This window comes from Thermobia domestica, chromosome 11 (assembly GCF_964235325.1).
Source record: "Thermobia domestica chromosome 11, izTheDome1.hap1.1, whole genome shotgun sequence".
NCBI classification, from domain to species: domain Eukaryota; kingdom Metazoa; phylum Arthropoda; class Insecta; order Zygentoma; family Lepismatidae; genus Thermobia; species Thermobia domestica.
In genome coordinates this window covers 206,182,296-206,196,880 of record NC_137464.1, presented here as the reverse complement: position 1 = coordinate 206,196,880, position 14,585 = coordinate 206,182,296, and the positions used below count along the sequence as shown (strand labels likewise).

General features: G+C 35.0%; 1 protein-coding gene across 4 annotated transcripts in view; it reads left to right on the top strand.

Moving 5' to 3' along the window:
* LOC145664673 (uncharacterized) overlaps positions 1-6,968 on the top strand; it is a 39,023-nt gene extending 32,055 nt beyond the window's left edge. For all 4 annotated transcript variants that reach the window (XM_081731524.1, XM_081731521.1, XM_081731522.1 and 1 more), the window contains one exon: positions 2,380-6,968. In XM_081731524.1, coding sequence (XP_081587650.1) covers positions 2,784-4,001 — 1,218 coding nt within the window. In that variant the 5' untranslated portion in view covers positions 2,380-2,783 and the 3' untranslated portion in view covers positions 4,002-6,968. The remainder of the gene's footprint in view (positions 1-2,379) is intronic.
* Positions 6,969-14,585: the final 7,617 nt, after the last annotated feature.

Genomic DNA, 14,585 nt, shown 5'->3' with positions numbered 1-14,585 from the left:
TTTCAAATGAAAACCCCTTATTTTTATTGCAGATTCTGATTATCCGATGAAAACTAGGCAACTTTTCCTTGAAACGCTTTTCGTTATTCTAATAGATGCCACTGTAATAGCATAAAAATAAATATCGTACGTAGTCCTCTAACTTTCCGACCTCAAATATTTCCGAAATAACAAAATAATGTGACAAAGCAGAATGTCGAAGCAGTTTTGCCCAAGTGGAGAATCAGAATAGTATCAAACACACAAAATTGAAATGATGCATGCGCTTGGGTTGACAATCGATTAGCAGGCTCACATTTCCGATGCACGTATTATTGTATCACCTCACACTTTATTGGTTTTGTTATAATTTGTGTTCCGTGCCATCTAACAAAACTTAATTTTGTGGTCAGTTGGTAACACTGCATTACGTTTGATGTTATTGAGCATGTCTGTGGGTACAATGTTTGCTTACTTGTTGTGTGTCATTTTGATTACTTTCAAGTTCTTTCTGTGTCAATGTATTTTTTGCATTGCTTTCTTCATATGATTCTAGATCCTTCTTTCGTCTGTATCTCCTGTGTTTCTGGGAGTCGGCCCGTAAAACTTTGGATTTCTTACTTTTCTTCATTCCCCTGTCAATTGCGTATTGGGCAACGCTACTATTAATATAAGATGTTCCCTTGTTAGTTTCAGGATTTCTTGTGTTCACTTTCTACATACATTATTGTATACTTAAATATATCTATATTTATCTATCTATCTATCTATATATATATAGGATCATCGAAAATGAATGACTGGATTTTGATTACTTATGGAAAAAACTGATAAAGGTACTTCAATGGTTTTAGGCTTGAAATGTATAGAAAATATGAAAGTTTTTGTACATACCTTAGTAAATTTCAATATGTGCAGCGTGTGTTGGTCTGCATACGTCTAATCTGTAGTCAGTTTGGGTTCACGTGGGTTGAAGCATATCAGGAGTAACAGTCAAGATGACGCAGGAAAGCACTGCTGAAGATGTATCAAATCGCGATTTTTTTTGCATACATAATGTTTTTGATATACCTAAAAGAAAGAGTAATCCAAAGGGATAAGGTCTGGAATTCTGGGAGGCCATGAAATGGGGGCTTCTCTCTCAATCCAACTGTTCGGATACCGGGCATTCAGTGCACTGCGTACATCACGGTGGTGAGAGTGGAGGACATATAGCACAAAAATGAGACGCTCGTCAGTATGGTATTCGATTTCGTCAATTTGAGGGAACACAAACATTTCCAACATATCTAGGTAAATGCTGCCTGTAATAGTCCTTTCAGGAAAAAGAAAGATCCAATAACTCGCTCCCGACACCACACATTGAGCTTCGGAGTATAACAAACATACTCGTGGATATCATCCCCAAATGTTACAGTTATACCGATGTACACAACTATTAATGTGTAACGTTACTTCATCAATAAACAACACATGTCCTGAAATTGGAACTGGCATGAATTTCCTGCAGCATAAAAGTAGCAAAGGCAGTACGCTTAGGGCGATTAGTAGGTTTTATTTATTTTTTAACTGAAGTTTATAGGCTTGAAGGCGTAGCCGTTTGCTCAGTTGATTTTGTATTATTGTTTTTGAATCTGTGACTCGAAGAGAGCTCTTTGGGCAATTGATTTCTCTGAGCTCCTAACACAAGAGTTGCGGATACGTTCCACATTTTCTTCTCATGTTCTTGGTCTGCTTGTCGAATGTTGCTTCTTCACGCTTCCTCTGTCTCTGAACTGATTAAACCCATCGTCGAATAATTTTGTTATCAGGTGCAGTTTGACGTGGATAAGTTTTCCGAACGAGCCGCTGTACACTGACAATCGAGTTTCGCAAACCAAAGAACATGTTCTGGTTTCTGTTGCACAATCAACATAGAGCGCAGCTAGTCACGCTTACGCATTCGACGTGTCAAACGAAACTTACGCGGACCAGTTACCATACACTGAAACAATCACTGAGTTAACGTGTTATATTTTTCAATGTTATATATTTTTATTCCCAGCATCCAGCATTTTTTGAATGACGATATATATATAATATGATACTGTGAAATTGTGGTTTCAGTTATATTAGTGAAAATAAAATATTAATATCCGGTTGTCTCTATTTTTAGAAAGGAAATAAAGGAATTGGTATGTAAAATTTACTGAATTTTTTTAGATTATAATTGTTTAATGTCAGTTCGCAATGCATTTCAGACTACACAATGATTTTTTTTTTTACTTCGAGGATGCGATAATGTTAGTACTCTGAAACAAGCCTTTTCTTTTTCTTTTATGTTTATATTAGAAAGATTTACATTGTTTACTGAAATATTTTATTTCAGTTACATTTCATTGGTATATAATTTTTTTTCAGGTGCCATAAATAATTTTCTCTACTAAGGGAAATAAGTTACTTCACGAAGCTAATATAGTCTCTTCTAGTTAACAATTTACTTTCTACATATGTGACAGTGAATTTACTGGAAAATCACATAGTGGAGCTCATACGTAATGATATGGGATATCATACTCTCCATGTTTGTCAGAAGGAATGGAAACTTCAGTCTATTTAGAAAACGACATGTTGTTAACACATACATTTGATAAACTTATATGATAGAGAAACATGACAAGAAACTAGTCTTATATGAAAATTGACAACCTGGAATTTAGTTTATTCGGTAAAAAGAATATATATATGTAGCACATGTCCGAAATAATTTATCAATCTACCTCGAAACATATTTGGACATACACGTGGGAAATATTACATGTATAATGAATGTGGAAAAGACTTTGGCGAAAAATATGATGGCTAAACATATTTCAGGACACACGCCAGAGAAATTTCTTACATGCAATGAATGTGAAAAGGTATTTAAAAGTAAATCCCATTTGCTTAGACATATGCTAGTGCATTCAGGAGAAAAACCTCATAGGTGTAATTTGTGTAAGAAAGGATTTAGTTTAAGTGAAAATTTGGAAAGACACATGTTAGTACATACAAGGGAGAAACTTTATACGTGTAGTATATGTGGAAAAAGTGTTGGTTCAAAATCATCTTTGGACCAACACATGTCAACACATACAGGTAAAGTATCTTACATTTGCAATGAATGTGGAAAAGGATTTATTCAGAAACCGAATTTGGTGAGGCACATGTTTGTGCATACTGGTGAGAAACTTCATAATTGTAACGATTGTTTTAAGAGTTTTACTGACAATTCTACCTTATGTAAACACGTTTTATTCCATACACGTGAAGATACTCTAAGTTGTAATGAATGTGGAAAGATATTTTTTCAAGAATCACACTTAATTAGACACATTTCCGTTCATACAGGAGAAAAACCATATTCATGTAATGACTGTGGAAGGAGTTTTACTGAAAAATATAGGCTGGCTAAACACATGTTAGTCCATAGAAACATTGAACATCATAGTTGTACTGATTGTGGAAAAGTTTTTACTGACAAATCAAAGTTAGGTAAACACAAAGCAGTCCATACACGTGTGAAAACTCGTAACATGTGTGGAAAGAGATCTTTTGATAGATTAAGTTCGGGTTCAAACATCTTAGGACATGAAGTGCAGACGTTTCATACTTGTAACCAATGTGGGAAAGGGTTTCTTTGGAAATCAAGTTTGACGAGGCATATGGTACTTCATTCAGAAGAAAAACCGTATAATTGTAATGATTGTGGAAAGGGTTTCAGTAAAAAATTTAAGCTAGCTGCACACACATTGGTCCATGAAGGTGTGAAGCCTCATACGCCTATTGAGGACGGCAAGCAATTTCTTCAATTCTCAAATTTGGCTAGACAATCGGAAATACACACAGCAGAAAAACCTTATATTTGTGATGAGTGTGGAAAAGGCTTTACTGAAAAATATTTTCTCGCTGGACACATGTTAGAACATAATGACGGGAAACTTCCATCTACAATAAATGTGGGAACGGAGTTAATAGAAATAGTTTGGTTTAAACCATGTTAGTCTGTGCGTTTGAGAAAAGTGGGAAGGAGTTTATCCTAAGGTTGGCTTAAATCATGCTGTTTCGTACACATGAGAAAAATGGAAGTGAATTACTGTAAGATCGAAGTTTTCAACACACTAGTACACAGAAATTTGAATACGATGCACATCTTAGAAATTTACTACAATACTTAATGAAAGGCCTAATTTGTTATGCATATTAGGATATAAAGATGAATCATTTCAAAGTTCTGAGAAGTGTGATATTTGTTTTACTCAAAGTCATAAGTTAGCAATCCACATGGTAACATATTTCACAGGTCATAGTCCTCGGATGAGTGTTTATTTTCTCTTTGTAAAGTTTTCTTAGGTGCAATAATCGTATTTATTAATTTATATTATACATTTTGTCGCAACGACAGAAAGGCAAATTCGAAAAGGGTGACACCAGACAAAAAAAAAAAAAAAAATAAAAAAAATAAATAAATAAATAAATAAATAAATAAAAAAAATTAGAAATAATCGGCGTTGCACTATATTTTCACTTTATACTTATACCTTTCTGCCATTTCAAAATATCTAGTGTTTGTGTTGATGGTTTGTAACATTTTAGGGGCCATAATAGGCCAAGAAAAGTCATATGTACATACTTCTAATCATCATACTGCTTGTCTTACTTTCTTATAATTGAAAAAGCGTACTTTTATAAGAAAATTTAAAAGTACATAAAAATGAGAAAACACGTTGATAATATATTCTGTAGCACTAAGTTCATATTTCAAGAAAATATGTCATTGCTCTAACGTTACTATTTTTTTAAAAATAAAAATCGAAAAGTTTTGCAAAACCCTCTGACCAGAGAGAAAAGTATCGCAGGAACGAGCTCCGAATCGGATGTTAAAAATTTAATCTAGCCGAACTGCCTTGAGTAATTTTCAGAGATTGTTAAACATCAAAATTTCTAAATTGAATTTGCTTCAGAATTGCGGAATTTAATTCAACTGAGGAAACTCACTATCTAATACTTTAGTGCAAATCTTTTTTAATTCTTATTTGGCGTTTAAAAGAAATGTCAAATCAGACCGTTTTTTCGCTCGAAAACTGACAGACAAGATATCACAGCTTTGCCTGCTTTACGAGATATATTTCCACTTTGTAGGATGTCACCAGCTGGCCCAAATTCTAGCATTTGTAACATTAGAGCCTTAATGAAACAGAATTCAAATGTGCAATACTTTCCTAAATTCCCGTAGCTTCAATACATTATTCAGTATCTACATGAGGTAATTTTCTCAAGGAGAAAAGAGAAAGAAACTCCCGACCAAAAAGCAGATTATCAAAATACTCCGAAATAGTTTTCACAGTTTATCTTTGATCCATCATCAATTTAAGCTTTTGACCTTTGAACATTTGTGACATTTTTTCTGAAAAACCTGTACAGCAGCTTGATTAATTCAAAATACTCTTTCACATTAGAGATTGCTCAACAATTACGAATTATTGGAATATAAACTTGACTGCAGCAATAAATATAAAGGACTGGTTTCGGAAGTTCTTTTGTAATACTTATTAAACATTCTTCACATTCCGTCATCACACTAGCACTGTCATAACAATCAAAATTTATTTATTTTCGGAATCCGCTTCGAAAGAGCATCAAATAATTTTTCCAGTATGCCCTTAGAAGATAAATCCGATAATTGGAAAAGATTCAGCAAGTATTTATGGACTTTCCTTTCTTTCACAAATCCCACAACCATAGACAAATTTTCCATACGAAAGGAGTTTCATGTGCTTTAAACAAAAAAACTGTGATGTGATCTAAGTATATTCTTATTTTGTCCAGTACCATCTCTACTGACATATATTATTTTGTCCCGATTTGCAGGTGACGTATTTCGATCTTTCATATATTAATGGTTCAGTTTCGGATCTTTTGCGTTGTGTACTGGAACAGTGCTGTGAAATGTCCATTAGAACTTAATTAATAAGGATTTAATTCTTGCGAATCCCCATTCTCAGTACACACGATATAATGCTTCATTTAGCGCGAGAAAGCACTGCCTGAGCAAAACATTCAACATGGTACATATTTCATGCTACCTGTAAACCACCTAGAATTTTATCAATATCTCTCCCATTGAACCGTTTTAATTGAAGATCTTTCCAAATTTAATTTGCTTTTGTGAGGGCTTTAGACGAAGATAGTTTATCAAATCTTTTTTCCTGCACGAATGCCGACTTCAATTCCAACATCCTGTCACTAAAAATCTAATCTCTAGACTATTCGTTAAAAATCTTCCAGAAGGATAGCATAATACTTAGTCTGTGTATACGGAAAATTCTAAGCAAGGTCTTATGTGATACCACTGACTATGTCTGTGGGTTTCAAAAGAACTCTCGTAAAACTTACTATGTATTAATCAGTGGCAAAGCGTACTATGAGGCTAGGCCAGCCCTGTTTTCTACTGCATATTTTCTTTAGTTTCGATTTCTTATAAAGTCAATACTTCAACATTTCGTTTTTTTCGGTGAAACAGTAGTAGGTTGGGAACACTTGGAGAACCTTCCGTCTGAGACTCACCAGCTCGCTAGACAGGCTTACGGGCTATGCTGCTCAGGAGCGAAGCTATTATCGCTGGAGATTGCACACATTGTTGCGAAGATGCAAAGGCTCGCCTCTGGGAGTTCAGTTTTAACGCTGAAGACATCTTTCAATGCTAATGTTATAAAATGATTTCCTTAACACAAAATAAGAAGTTTTTGTGTAGAGTTATGAATTTATATTAGTGATGCTTATTTAATTTAGGTACATACTCTAAGGAGTTATTCGGATTTGCTGGTTTTTTTTTTTTTTTTTTTTACATGGGGCCCGGTTCATAATAGCTTGTAGAATATAAGTCTGATACATTAAACACATGTATATATTTACCAAACCCTACCGTACAGGATAAAGTAATAATATTTGCGTCTAATTTTAGTTGAGTTTTCCATTTCATAGATCAGTGCCGTATTTACGATTGTGTTTCGGGGGTCTTTGCTTGTTTCATGAGGGGCTTTGTTAGCTTTATTCTTGGAAATGTAAAAATTCTTCAATATATATAAAACACTAAATACTTGCGCGGAAGCCACCCCCTTATATATGCTACTGCATAGAATACAATATTAAATATCTTGCGTTGATTCAAATGAAGTTCCTTCTGAGCATTAACTTTTCTAATGAAGACATTATCATATGATGCATTAATTAAATGCAGTATTGTACTTACTTTAAAGTGGGAGAGAGGCACGTATTCAGAAATCAATTTGGGGGAGTCTGGAGAAAAATATTATTATTATTATTATTTTACCAACGTTGACAACACTGCTGCTGCTGATTTTGTCTACTTTTAGTAGTTTCAGTCCACAATTGTAGTAAGGCTATGGCTCCAATAAGAGGTGTCACAAAATATACAACTTTTTTTAGACCACGGTCAAAGCATAAAGCAAACGATCTCAGTGATGATTTGCGAACGAATAACTAACTACAATATTTTGAACTAACACGTACTTAGTGGAAAAATTTCGAAGGGTATTCAACTGTCCATCTCCCCGAATTAAACCTACAGACATAACTAGTGCTTTCAAACGTGTCGGGTTCAGTAGCTCGGAGTAACTCGGATCATGGGTCGAGTCGGATTGAACCTTGACACAATCCGACCCGACCCGTTGAGAGCACTAGACATGCGTGTTTATATTGGTTTGACATAGTCTACTGTACAATTAGCATGAAATACACTAAGCCAAACTTAGATCACGAAATTATAAATAGTAATATTAACAATTAAATCCTATTTTACTTTAAAAAAGTCTATTATAATAATATAAAATAAAATAAAATAAAATACAACTGTGTATATTGTGTTGGTGTTGAAAGACGTTCATTTTCCTTAAGATTATGGACTGAGCAAATGTATCACCGACTGATGGTAACGAACCTACTGGGCCCATGTGGGCTTGCCATCAAGTCACTGATCCACTTACCGAGCTAATCATCTCCGGAAAATAGAACTCAAATTTGTCCAAATGAGAAGATTCCAGAGCCTCTTCTCAACTCACAGTCCGGTATCCAGGCCTGCAGTTCATCATCCGCATCCCATCGTAAAATAGGTTGCGAACCACAAACTACCGACACAGGACATCGACCTACGAGTGGAGCTGGCAATGAGCACCATGAAGATCATAATTTTGTCTGTAATAACCCTATCAATTAAATAAAAAAATCTCATACGAATCCCAAACAGAATTTAGTAGCGCAACGGAATTAAATAATAATAAAAAATCCAAACTGAGATTTTGATCAAACTGGTAGAAAAAAAAATGAAATTCTGCAGACTCGGCTGTTTCAACCCCGGTCATACTAAGGAAAATCTCTTTTCTTCGATTCACAGCAATTTCATTTCACCAGTAAAAGAAATGTGTATGTACTGCTCCTTACCTTGTCCATACTTCACACACTGTTAAAACATAACTGTACTCAAATTTACCACTTAAAACTAAATGATACATTCTTGTACTCGAAAAGAAAGATGTTACTTCACGGCTAGTAATTTTTATTTGACCATTCATTGAAACAGATCTGACAGGAAGATTCATATATATATAAAAAAATCTTTACATTTGCTTGTACGGATATACCCATCTGAGCCGAAATAAACCAAAAGAAAATAACATTAAATCTTTTCCAAATTCTCAGAGTCGAACATTGTTTACATTTCGTTCAGTTTTCAAGAAAATTCTTAAAATATGTGTATTAATATTCTCGATATTTGTAGACATTTACATCATGACGACACAAAACAATGAAAATCAACAAACACATTACATTAAATCTACACTAAGCCAATCTACAAGTTTCTGTGGTTCGCTATTTTGATTTTTCATCTCGGTGCTCAAACACCTTTAGAATGATTTAACAAAGAAAAGCACAATGCCAAATTGTAAAATTTCGAGCAGTACTACGATTTTTCCGAAATAAATAATTTACAGGTTAACAAGGAATCTAAATTTTCTTTCTTTGGGGTAATGTGTGTATCTGTGGTACACATTTCTTGTTGTTATGACAATCGTCTTCGTAATGTTGACTCTAATTCCCCCCCCCCCCCCATTTGAATGTATTCACGTAATCACATTCTGAATATGTACGCAATTTTGGGGAAAAACTACGGCAATTAGCACATCATGTTAGAATTCAACACCTGCACAGAAAACCACACTCGTTCTGTGACGAAACAATGAATTTAGAGGTTAAAGTTCCTAAACTGATTTTCTTGGTTTTCTCGCTTCTATAAATCACACAACGTGGACTCAAAACATAGCTGGAATAGCATCGGACATGTTCTTCTGAAATATGGCTTACCAGTTCACCTCTTCTTCCACGACGCCAATCACCATTCTCAAAATTTTCTTATTTTACCACTGTCTTAGCCTGCTACCAAAACAATTTCTCACTGCTTTAGACCACGAATTTGGAACGAATCACCATTCCAAATGAGTATCACTGTTTTAAAATAACAATTTCAACAAATTTGTACAGACGTTGAACACTTCACTTCTATCTCCTATGGCTACTTCTGATGAAAGACAAAGACAATGGGAAGAAGATCCCTAATTGGAGGATTATTGTGATGTAACTATAGGATGACAGGTTTTCCTCCTGAGATGAAAGAAAGCCGAAAATCTCAACCACAGCTGTGATTGCGGATGATCCAATCACAGATAATTTACTCAGAAAGAAAGAGATGCATCAAGAATGCTTTCTAAATTATGGCTGACTTTCTAAATTTAGAATTTTGAAGAAAATTACGAAATAAAATTTTTAGTTTTCTTTTGAAGATTCCCTATACCAAAATATCGATAAAAATAAACCAAAAAAATCCTATAAAACACTAAAATATACACTTATTTTCTAAAATAATGCCATATTTTCGGTTAAATATGTGAAACTTACAAAATATAATTACTACCCATGTATTTTCATGTAATACATATTTGAAACTATTTACTTGAATAAAATTTACACAAAATTTGCGACCTACCTTTTCCATAATACGAGAAATAAACATATTTTAACTTTTTCACTGACGATAAATTTTCTTTATATACACTAGGTGTTCAAAATTACCGGGCCATGTTACATTATGCCGAGCATAAGGTAACACCTAGAATTGTAAAAGATGAGAGAATTTTACTTACTGAATAATGTAGGAGATGAGCACATGGTAAAGTAGTTCCTTAATTCTTGAAAGGCACTGATCTTGCATTTATATATATATATATACAAGCACAAAAAGACATACGCCAAAAAATCATATGTACACTCATGTCCAAAATGATTGTCTCATATCTATAACTGTCTTCTTGTAAGAATATAATTAGATAATAATTTTGCAGGGCACTTTTAATACTGATACTATGTGTAGAATCAGAAAATGTATATTTAGGGTAACTTGAATAAGAAAAGAATTATTAATACGAATTTTAGAATGAATGAAACAAAATGTTGCTAAATGTAAAAGAAAGTTTTATTTTCGTTTTATTGTTCTTATTTACTGCTCTTTTGACATGAAATTTGCCACATACATGTCTTTGCCGATTATACACATACTAACATTATAAAAAATACCGGACTAATTCGTTATCAAATTATATTCCTACAACAACATACTTATAGACATGCGACAATAATTTTGGACATGAGTGTACATTTATGTATATTTACACTGTAGTTGAACATTTGCACTTACAGTTCCAAATCAATGCGTCTGCTTCGCCTTGCCACAATGTCTAACATTCTCCAGGTATAATATCCTGGTCCCAGTGAACTGATAACAAAGAAAGACTGCTTAAGCGTTCGTTTCTTGTGCGGTTTCTTAAAAATGTCTTCAGGCGTTTCATGGTTGAAAATGGCCTCTCTGCACTAGCTATAGAAACAGGTAGGGTAGCAAATATTTTTAGAAGGCGGTGAACGGTGGGATAAAAATCCGCAGGACATGACGCCAGGGCAGATACAGCTTCAATAAGCCGGACTTCACTTTGAACAGACTTCCATTTCTGACATCAAAGTAAGTACTCCGCCATAATTTTTGATTCGGTTGTGTCTTCATCGAAGTATACAGCTAGGTTCTTTAGCTTGCTAGCTCCACTTTCATCAGCTTTTCTTGGAAGCAAAACGTCGAAAGCAGCCAACATCTCTTAATTGTTTTCAAACCGTGATTTGAGACTTTCAATGAGACTGTCAATACATGGAATAGAAACTGATCTTCTGAAATATTCTTCAGGTGTTTGTGATGGATAATTTTCTCTTTGAGCTTGCTTCTTTACAATGCGTGGCATTGTAATTTCTGCATCAAAAATCTTCATAAGAATAGAGGCTTGCTGAAAGATTTTTCTGATTTTTTTTTTTTTTCAATATTTTCTCTTACAACTTCTAATTGCTTTATGATGTCCTGAGCATATTCCACTGCCACTCCTAGGTCACATTTTGGGCTTTGCAAGAATATAGAAAGCCTTAGTGTAAATCTGAAGAGTTTTTCACAGGAAAAAAAGCGAAACAAAGAGAACACTCTTCTCCAAGGTTGCCAACAGGGTTTCTGCAGCATGAGATATGGTTTTATGATTATCGGAGAGGGATTGCAAACCGGCAACAATTGGTTCAAGAAGTTCCGCGAAAACCATGACGTTCAATGAACCTTGTATGGCATTCCGCGACTAGTTTCGACTTTTTGCTGTCGGGTAATATTTCACTGATGCAGTTTTTCAGAGTTGTGGAAGCAAAAATGTCATTTTTGAATAAATCGCTCATATCGTTCATAACACCAAGCCTGTTGCGAATATATGTAACATTCATTGCAGTCGACAGAGACAGTTGTGCATTCAATCGGTGACTGGCGCAATGTACATACGTTGCTTTAGGATATTGTTCTTTGATTTTAGCTGAATACCATCATACTTGCCAGACAGGGACGACGCCCCATCATGCCCCTGTCCTATTAAATTTTGCAGGTCAAGACATCACACACTCACCAGTCACTGCTTCTGCAATTCCGTTACCTGTAAGATCATATATAGGAACAAAGCCTAGAAAATCCTCTCGCAGCATATACTTTGAGTTCACATACCTAGCAGAGTGAGAGTTGTTCAGTTCCAGAAATGTCCATTCTCTCATCAGCAATGATGCTAAAACAACGTGCTTCACTAATATTGGCTACCAATCTTTCCCTTATAATTTTCCCCAAATGCTTAAGACATCGTTTTGAATAACAGGACTTACGTATGTGGCATTTTTGTTGGCGTTAGTTAAATGCTGTTTTAAATTTCCGTCGCCTGCACTTGCTTGAAAGCGAAGAAGAGCTCTGAATTTGCCATATTTTTATCAGGCTTTGCAGAACTAAAGGGACCACTGTCTACATCGCCCCTCAAAGGAATTCTTGCTGCTCACAAAAAATTACAGTTTCTATTATTGGAATAAGGGCTGCCTGATTTTTTTCTACGTTTTGTTTTTTCTGAGAACTCACCTGACGTGCAACATTCTCTTGTTTTCCACGCTTCACTGCCGAGAAATTCTCCGCCAAAAGAACACAAGATTTATGATAAGCAGTCTTCTGGTTGTAGTTGAATACTTCTACAGCTCCTTCCATTTGTAGAACTGCTTCACCAGTAAACTCCCTAATTTTGATGCGAACCCTGACCAGCACCATGTTTACAAAAAAGGACACAATAGCGACAGTAAGCATCTTCTTTGGCGTTTGAATACGTTAGCCATCCCCATCTGTCGAACCACTGACGCTGAAATGAGAGCTTGGAACTGTGAAGACGCACAGGAAACACATGATTTGTCTGGCTTTAAGTCCTTACTGAGGATTTCGTACCGAACTTATCTCGATATATTAACGCACCTCGTATTCTCTACCAAAACACCAATATCACTGCTATCGTATGTTTAAGTCTGCGGTTGTTCACCAATACTAACCGGAATGTCTTTCTCCAGATCTAACTTCTCAGGAGAACAGTTAGTTTCAGGAGAAACCGTATTTGTTGCCCTTAAAGTTTTACTTACAGGCTTAAAGAAAATTATCTATTTTGCCGGATCTCTTCATTTTTTACACAAAAATGAATGTACCCGCCAAAATCGTAAACACGACGCACTAGGCACAAAATTGGACTAGCTTTATTTTTTGCTGTTTCTCTCCGCAATAGAATAGGTTGTTGCAATGTTGCCAAACGATCAACTTAAGGATGTTGGGAGAGAATGCTAATGTGATGCCTCTATCACATCGACTATATTCTCTCTGAAACGCATCGCATGAAAGTCTTCTCCCATATTTTTAGAAATGTACGAACTAAAAATGTTATACCTACAGTTTGGCAGAGATCATATGCAATAATTTATTTCTTTAAAAAAGGCCTATGTCGTTTCTTCGTGGAAATTACCTTACATAAAGAATTAAGATCGTACAGTTGGAAACATTGGCCGTGTCACTTCAGCTACTACTTTCTCTCTTCCCTTTCCTTCTAACTGTTCTAAAAGACAATAGTTCACGTGACTACGTGAGTCATCAGTGACTGACCTCATCCCTGACTGCGGAGCAAACTAACTAAGGGTTTCGCTTATCAGCGTAGCTTCAACCGGAGACAGTGTAGATGACCTAAGTCGCGGCGTGGTAGTAATACATTCAGTTGTATTTATTCTAATACGCTGTACTGCACCAATGCCGGAAACTAAGGCTTCCACCGGGTCCGGAGCGTCAGTTTAACAAACAATTCACGGTAAAAATACTACTACCCTCTTCACTTTTTTATCTGAAAAAATATTTTTTCATTATTTAAAGAGTGGAATCTGGCAATGTAGAAAACAAAGATTCTATATTGATCGAAAGGTAAAAACAACAATCGAACAAATAAAGTTTACTGAAAGTTGCAAATAAGAGTAAATACATTTTACCGAAAGTAATTGCTGGATATTAAAGACTACATAGGCTTAATAATAAGAACTAAATTATATTTACGATAATGACCTGTAACTAAAAAGTTTACACCCCCCACCTGTTAAGCAAAGGCATAAATCTGATACCAAAAACATTACATTTTGTTACTTTATATTGTAAGACTTTGGAGTTTTTGTGCATATAATTCCGCGATTAATAGATTATTACATTAAAGTTGTATCCATTTGGAGGGGTCCGGACCCCCCAGACCCTCCTTGGTGGGAGATGCAAATAACAAACGCTTATCCAAAAAAAAAAAATGACAGCTAACTGTAAAAATGTACTTTCTTTTTCTCTCAATCTATTTTTAAATATGTAGGAAATGAAAACAGCAAGTGAGGGGGAAATTCCACTCGTCCCCCTGCAAATCACAGACAGAAGAAAATATGAACTGCACTTAAAAATATTTGTAGTGGGGCTAAATGGGAATATTCCATTAACGAACATTGCGTGTTTTTCTCCATGTAAATGTTTCTTGATTAATAATAATAGACAACCTTCCGTCGAACAACTCTTGTCATTTAAGCATACATTTAATAACCATGATACGATGCTATCGAAAATGCCTCAATGAACTTGT